The sequence below is a fragment of the Saimiri boliviensis genome, chromosome 1 (genome assembly GCF_048565385.1).
Source record: "Saimiri boliviensis isolate mSaiBol1 chromosome 1, mSaiBol1.pri, whole genome shotgun sequence".
In the NCBI taxonomy this organism is placed as follows: Eukaryota; Metazoa; Chordata; class Mammalia; order Primates; family Cebidae; genus Saimiri; species Saimiri boliviensis.
The window spans coordinates 49,120,142-49,128,063 of record NC_133449.1 but is presented as its reverse complement, the minus strand read 5'-3'; the positions used below and the strand labels follow the sequence as shown (position 1 = coordinate 49,128,063).

Here is a 7,922-nt window from a genome sequence, read left to right as displayed (position 1 = left end):
TGCAACTTTGCACAATAAAAAGTCTTAAAGCCCCTCCTTCAAGTACTATGAAACTATGTTACCTGAAACGGGGTGCAAACAAATACTGGTTAACTACTAGCTACTCTGACTTAGTACAGAGTGGAGCTCTGAAAAAAACAAAAGAAAAAATTGATTCCATAGAGGAGAGAGCATATAGAGAACAAGACGCTCCACAGGGCGAAGTGCCCAGCCATCCACAAAAGACCCATCATCCACATCATCCACAAGAAGTGGCCAGCCATCATCATCCACATCCTAAGTAGTCAGCCACTCATACTTTGGTGCTGTCGGGACAAAGGTTGGGTGTGTGATTTCATCAGTGGGAAGCAGATTTGATGACAGCAGATCTTGGTGATGGAAGTTGTTGCTTTAAACTGCTGTGTTTGGCATCAAAGTCATCATCATATACCAGTTTAGGGGGCACCTTCTCTAAAGACTCTCCAAACACTCCTTACTTTCTGGGACATGAGAGGCTTGTTCTCCAAACCACCCCAGTCCCCAGCCCACAGCCGTGACATCTCCCATTCAGGAACCTGGCCAGGCCCTTGGACTCTTCCACCTGGTGTTGTGTATATGGGACCGGGTGTATGCAGGCTTCTGGCCCAGCGTAGCTACAATTAGAAACATAAGGCTGTGGATACCATGGATAATGTTTTAATAAAGTCTTGTAACTTTAGTTTGCTGGTCCTTTTTCTGTTGTTACACAGAGATCATAGCTGAGCTCATGGGAGAAGAAAAATTTCAAAAGCAACTCTTGACTGTGTCTCACTAGAAACCATCTTGATATAGGGTTTGATCATTGAACTAGTGACACACTTCCGGCTCCATCTCATACCAGAACAAATACAAAAATGCCTAAATAAAACATGTGTGATGAAATCTCACCAGTAGCTTGACATGTAATTAGATAACAAAGCTTTCTTACAGCTTCACTACCTCTTAAGTTTTAGCTTGAATGATCTTCCCCACTCTACCCCACACCCCACACCCTACCCCACTGCACTCAGGTCTGGTCAATGTTTTCTCCCTTTGGTTACCTGGAGGGTATCACCCTATGGTGAATTCATCAGAAACAAAAGGCCATGGAATCCATGATAACTCAAGCATTTTCCTAAACTCTCCACTGTCAGATATTGTCCTTACCAATCTCCCATGCGGCCAAGCCAAATTTATATCGTGGAACAGTCCCAAACACCACCTCTGTGCTCTCTTTCTCATTTATTCCAGTGTATTCAACCCAGACAGGAAGAGAGTCAGCCATCCCCTCCTAGAAGGAAGTGGGCTGTCTCATACTCAGGGAGAAGTCAGGCGTCCAGTAGGAACAATCACTTTTATTTCTTCAGTTATATTACCAGGTTATGTATTTGAGACATGATTTCTCAAAGGGGAAGTAACTCAGAATCCATGCTTTTAACAATGGGTCCTTGGTCTAGAAGGATCTGTGTGGGGTTTAAGGCCCTCCTGTGGCTCTCTGATGAGAAGGCAGGCAGGCTGTCACAGAAGAAAAGGCAGGTAAGAACAGCGTGCTGGGTCAGGGGAGGAGACGCCACTTCCTATGCTGCATGCGCAGAGGCATGACTAGACCCCGCCCACCCCGCATGGCTAGAACCGCTTCATTTATAGCAAGCCAGGCTATGAAAATGCAGAAGGGCTGATAGTCATCTGACACACATTGCCAGCTTTTCTCTCCCCAGCCAGTTCAAAATCACAAGGCCATTTGCACAGCATTTTGGAAAGCTGCCCATCCCCTGAATAAAAGTTTTGAGAAAGTTAGAGCATCATCTAAGGGAAGGGCCTTAAAGCAGAACAAAAATTGTGATGGCAGCAGTTTGACTTTTCTGGCTGCCAGTCTGTGCTATTCATGGGACACCGTGCAATGCCACCCTAGAAGCATGGGTGTGCTGGCGAAAGGGCAGAACAGGCGGGAGGAGGAGACGTCCACGCAGTCAGGGCCCAAAGCTGAGTCTTCAGGGAAGAGAAACGAGGTCAAATCTCCTCACCCCGGTGCCCTTGTGTACCCTTAGAAGTCATAGGGGGATACAAAGATGGTGACCTTGGACACGTGGTTGGCCTGGAAGGAGCGGTCCAGGTATTCTGACATGTCGACATCCACCTCCAGCGTCTGAGGCCCCTCCAGGGTCTGAACGAGGATCAGCTCCCCAGTCTGCCGGTCTGAGCGCTGCATCACAAAGTGGCCGCGGCTGTTCCCACCCACGATCCCAAACCGCAGGCTGTTGGGCCCAGCTCGGCCGGGGGCAGAGGCCGTGGCCATGCGGAAGAGCGTGATGGGCGTCTTCAGGTTGGAAGGCAGAGAAAGGTAATGGAAGGAGATGGTCTTGGGCAGATGGTGGCAGGGTCTGCTGTCCATGGGGCAGGGGTTTCGCTCACACTGGCTGGAGCAGAGAGGCAAAACGGAGGCGGTCAGCCTTGTGGGGGTCTCACCAGGGGTTGCTTCGACCCGGATGCCCACCTGCCTTCTTGCAGAGGCCACCTAGATGACCTTTCCTAGCCACGGGTCCCTCAACCAGGAGCTATGGAGCTGCAGGTGAGTGAACGTAGCTGGTGCTAGGCATGGCAAGGGAAGGGCTGCTGCTTCTGTTCCTGCTCATGGGCGCTCCCTGCACACCTGTGTACGTGTGTTTGTGTGTGTATATATATATGTAGTTATGCTATTACTATCATTTTTACAGAAAAATAAAGCCTGGGAATATTAAATAATGATGGCAATGCCAGTATTCAAACCAGGGGCCTTTTCTCCCTGTGCTGTGATCTTGCTCAGTAATAGTAGGACCTCAGCAGTTAGCCAGCAACATCCTCTAATGCAGTGCTTCCCACACGGTGCACGGTGAACTTCCTAAACACAGCAGTATGTATTTTATTTGATTTTTAGACAGAGTCTCACTCTGTCACCCAGGCTGGAGTACAGTGGTGTGATCTTGGCTCTCTGCAACCTGCAGCTGTCAGGTTCAAGTGATTCTCCTGCCTCAGCCTCCTGGGGAGCTGGGATTACAGGTGCCTGCCACCACGCCCAGCTAATTTTTGTATTTTTAGTAGAGATGGGGGTTTCACCATGTTGGCCAGGCTGGTCTTGATCTCCTGACCTCAAGTGATCTGCCTGCTTTGGCCTCCCAAAGTGCTGGGATTATAGGCATGAGCCACCGTGCCGGCCCACAATGTGTATTCTTATAGCAGGAAGCCCTGTTTTCCTTAATCATTTGGAAACTGGGTCTTGTGGAAATGCTTTCACTATTTCTCTATCCTGTCAAACATAAAAGACAAATGCAATCTAGTATATTTGGTGATTCTGCAGCATCATGATTTTGCAGGTCAACTATCACATCCAGCTGTTGGTTGAATGCCCCAGAGGCCATAATAGAATGGCTCCCCAGCCCTTCACTGAGTGACTGCATGAGGAAGGTTCTAATGTCTTCACTCTCTCTAAAAACTGCCATGCTTCAGTGCCACTAACTCTCTTGCTTCTAATCCTCTTTAACTCAACAGCAATTCAAATAATTAAGCTTATGAAGTAATTATCTTCATTTTAAAGAGAAAGTTAGGTCTTTTGTGATCTCTTTTTGAGAGGAAAATGTATGTGCTTTGTGATAGTTGTAGTTGTTCCCCTTAAAGGCTCATCTCCCAACTAAAAAAAAAAAAAAAAAGTTTTACTTGCTGTTTAAGAGTCACAGTTACCGGCCGGGCATGATGGCTTATGGCTGTAATCCCAGCACTTTGGGAGGCTGAGGAGGGTATATCACCTGAGGTTAGGAGGTAGAGACTAGCCTGGTCAACATGGTGAAACCCAGTCTGTACTAAAAATACCAAAATTAGCTGGGCACGGCAGCATGTGCCTATAATCCCAGCTACTCGGGAGGCTGAGACAGGAGATTTGCTTGAACTCAGGAGACAGAGGTTGCAGTGAGCTGAGATCATACCACTCTACTCCAGCCTGGGCAACTGAGCAAGACTCTGTCTCAGACAAAACAAAATAAAACAAAAAACACAAGAGTTGCAGTTACTAGACATAGAACCTTCTAGTACTATTGGAAAAGCAGAGTGATGTAATGCAGGGTGCACAGGCTATGCAGTGTAACTCAAGGGAGTTTATAGTTCCTGGCTATGTGAATGCTGTCACCTCCCAAATCCATGTGATCTATACCTGTCTCCTAGGCTGCTATGGGTTTATCAGGATAATGTCACAACAGCTGCTTCCCTCCAGTGGCCTGCCCTGGCTGTGCCATCTTGGGGTGGCTGCAACCCCATTATCCTCTATGTAGTAGGGGAGCACTTAGTACCTTACTCCCATGGGGAATTGGGTTCTTATTTCTCCAGGGCAGCAATGCATTAGATGCAACCACTAAAGGGAAATGGAAACTCAAAGAAGCCAGCCTCCCAGCCTCCCGCCTCTCATCTTTCTATGGCATAACTGTACCTTCTCCCGACAGCCTCTAGGAAGCATCCGGCCCAGCCACACTTGGAGGCCTGGGTGAGGATGTGCAGGCCCTGGCAATACTCACAATGGAGACGTCTTCACGTAGCTCACATTGCCACTGCCCTCAGGACACTCGGGGCTGACGCACTGGAAGCCTCCACCGGTGTTGATGCACGTGGTTCCCCGGGGGCACACTGGCTGCAGGCCCACACATTCATCTACATCTGAGATATGGGACAGACAATGGATGAGAATCTCCCTGACTTTTCCTCCATTTAAGGCAGAACCACTGGAGAGACCTGCAGTCGCTGTAATGAAGTGCTCCCTGCTGCCGGCACTTATTCTTAAAGCAGGAAGCCTGCCTTCCTTAACTGTGTGGAATCAAGGCCTGCGGAAATGCCAGGGAGTGCCCCTCCCTGGGATCCTGTCCTCCTTCGCTGGGGTATGGCAGGTGGCAGGGGTGGTGGAAAGTACCAGGGGAGTGTTACTGGTCACACTTCTCTCAGACCTGTCTGCTTCTAAGCCCACCTGCCCCATTACCCTCCATGGCCATTATTTTTCATCTATCTATCTATCTATCTATCTAGCTAGCTAGCTATCTATATTTTTAAATTAGAATCTTTCTTAGAAAGTCTTCCTACCCAACCTCACCCCATGCCTAGTGCAGACACCTTGATGCCATCATTTGTATGAGTTCTCTGCTCCCTTCACAGACATCCAGAGAGTCTCTGCAGCTGGAGGCCATCCTTCCCAGCCCCAAGCACCCCAGGTGGGTCTTCGTGAGCACTATGGAAGGGAGGGAGTGTGGGCGGCTATCTGGATGCCTTCTTGGGCTCCAGCTCCAGGTCACCCACTCCTCAGAGCCCTGCAGCGGGGCCCCAGTGGGATGTCACTGGGGAGCCACTCCTCCCCTCACATTCCCGAGTCAGCCCATGGAGGAGCCCTCTGCCCTCTCTCCTCCTGTTCTCCGTCAGTGGGTCAGAGCTGTTGCCTGAAGCCAGCAGGGCTCCCCTCTGTGTCCTGTTTCCATGGGGAGTGGTCCAGCTGAGGAGGTGGGCCTGTCCCCTTCCTCATGTGAGCTGTCCCTGCAGGAGCAGACCCAGTCCTCCAAAGGCCCACTGCAGCATGGGGATTCGAGGGCCAAGGGTCAGGATGATCCCACTTGGCCTTCAGGCCTGAGGTGTGGGTTCTGATTCAGCCCATGTGGAAAGTCAGCGTGTCTACAGCAATTGACATTTTTCCTAAGTGGAGGTGGGGTGACAGGAGGCCTCCTGTTAGGCAGCCGGTGTCCCTGGGACGTGGACTTGTCCTGTGGTGATGCTGGTGACTGCTGTGAGGGTTCTCAGGCTCTCTGTTCTACAACCAACCTACTCTGCACACGTTCTTCCTGCCCTCTTACGTGCCCCCTGCCCCTGCTGTAGACACTCCTTGTCAGCTAAAGATGTTCTTTCCTACTCTGCCAGGAATCAGCCTCAGAAACCTCAACCCCCATTCTCCACGAGGCCACTGGTGATGGACAGGGGCAAAACCGGAGCCAGTTCTTTTCCATCTGCACCCCTGTTCCCCAACCCACTCTCTGCACCTGAGAGGCTGACTGATTTTCATCTGGGGTTGGCAAATGACAGTGACCCAGCCTGAGGAGTCCTGACCTGCCTGGATGTGGTTCTAGTGGTGGCTGTGTCCTTGACGGCCACAATCTGTCATTCTCTGATAAACCCCCTCACTCCCTGCACCCCGCAAGCCCAGGGGCAGTAACGCCCCTGACTCTTGTCCCTCCCTGGGTGCTCTGCCTCCCTTGTTGTCCTCAGCTACCATCAAACAAAGCTGGTGCTGTAGAGCTCGACCTCGCGAAGACATATGTGCCTGTAAGATGCTACTCCTTTCAGAGGTGGACTTACAGGTGGCCACACAGGGTCATGGAGCCTCATGGGTTCCTCCAGATTACATGACATGGATGACCACCTGGCCAGTCTGCCTTTAGGTCCAGCCCTAGCTGAAGGCATTGTTGAGTGGGTGGAAGTGACCAGATCTTGAAAAAAAAAAAAAAATCCCAGTTACTCAAATAAAGTCCGAAAAGACTAGTTGTCAGGATGGTTAAGGAACTCATTTTCCTATTTAAGTAGATGATGATGTGGCCTGATCTTTGAGAAGCCCTTTGGTTGGTGGCTTTTTTAAAATTGAAAGTATCTGAAACTGTGACTCTGCCAACCACCTCACTCCCGATTGTGAGGTCCTGGGGGTTCATCACAGCAGCAGGTAGCCGGGTGCAGATGGCACTCTCTCTAGCCTCACTCACCTTCACAGCTCTTCCCATCAGCCAGGGTTCGGTACCCGCTGGGGCAGGTGCAGCGGTAAGAGCCCGGGGTGTTCACACAGGCGTGCATGCAGAGCCGGGGCCGCCCCTCCTGCCCGTAGAGCTCACACTCGTTCACATCTGCGGACAGAAGTGCTCACTGTGACTCCAGGAACCATGCAGCAGGTGTTGCCAGCTGCGACCCAGAACAGTCATGCCTCAGTTCCTGGAGGCAATGGCAGCTGTAGTTAAGTGGCTGGGCCTCAGGCAGCCACCATGCCCTACCTACCCTCAAGGGTCCAGAGGGCGAAAAGGAGGAATGACAGGGAGCTGATGTGCTAGACCCTAGAAGGACATCTCTGTATTAGGCTGAAGACACGAGGGGGCGGGGGACACCCTACAGAAGCTGGCAAATCAAGCCTATTCCCAGAAAGTAGGGAGGGATTAACAGCCCCATGTTAACTCTCTTTCTCTTTGGGAATGGAATAAGAGGGTCTCCTTTCTGCTGCTGTAAAATGAGACTATTAGCACCAACTGACCAGATCTCAGATTTGAACTCCTGCTTTGCATTGTTTGGGGAGAGAACTCTGGTAATTAGGAGAGGGCCCCAAAACTGAGCCATCAGGAAAGCTAAGCCCAGAGGGGACCAAGGAATGATACCCACACCCCTGCCCAGCTCTGGGCCCTCTCTACTAACAGTGATTTAAGCTCCTCCTTGCCACCCGTAGATATGATTCCAGCCAGGAGGGAGGGAATGGAGGGACTCAAGGCTCTCCTGAACCAAGCACGTGTGGCTTGGGCATAGGCTGGACCAGTTTCTGAGGTGGGGCGAGCTCTGATTTCTATGAATTAGCTGCATTCTAGCAATTATTATCAACACTTACCTATAATGCAAAGTGGCCAGGCCTTCTGAGACGGCGCCCAGGAAGCCACCCTTGCAGGGTGCGTCCGTGCAGGCAGGAGGGCGGTGGGTGAGAGCCCCTTCCCCGCCCCATGTCCTCCCCCTGCGGTCCCCAGTGTCCCAGCGGAGCCCGAGCCTACCCTCGCAGACGCTGTCGCCGGCGGCGCCGCTCAGGTGGAATCCGGCCTCGCAGCTGCAGTGCTGAGCCCGCTCCACCTGCGCACAGCGCGGCGCGCGGCTGAAGGCAGAGTCGCTGGCCACGCTGCCCTCGGGGGCGG

The 7,922-nt window shown here is 51.4% G+C and overlaps 1 protein-coding gene across 1 annotated transcript in view; it reads right to left on the bottom strand.

The window, feature by feature from the left end:
* Window positions 1-1,336: 1,336 nt before the first annotated feature.
* FBLN7 (fibulin 7) overlaps window positions 1,337-7,922 on the bottom strand; it is a 51,165-nt gene continuing 44,579 nt past the window's right edge. Inside the window, exons 5-8 of the mRNA XM_039463525.2 lie at window positions 7,785-7,922; window positions 6,747-6,884; window positions 4,536-4,674; window positions 1,337-2,414 (exon numbers count right to left, since the gene is read on the bottom strand). Of these exons, the coding sequence (XP_039319459.1) occupies window positions 2,042-2,414; window positions 4,536-4,674; window positions 6,747-6,884; window positions 7,785-7,922 (788 nt within the window). The 3' untranslated portion in view covers window positions 1,337-2,041. The remainder of the gene's footprint in view (window positions 2,415-4,535; window positions 4,675-6,746; window positions 6,885-7,784) is intronic.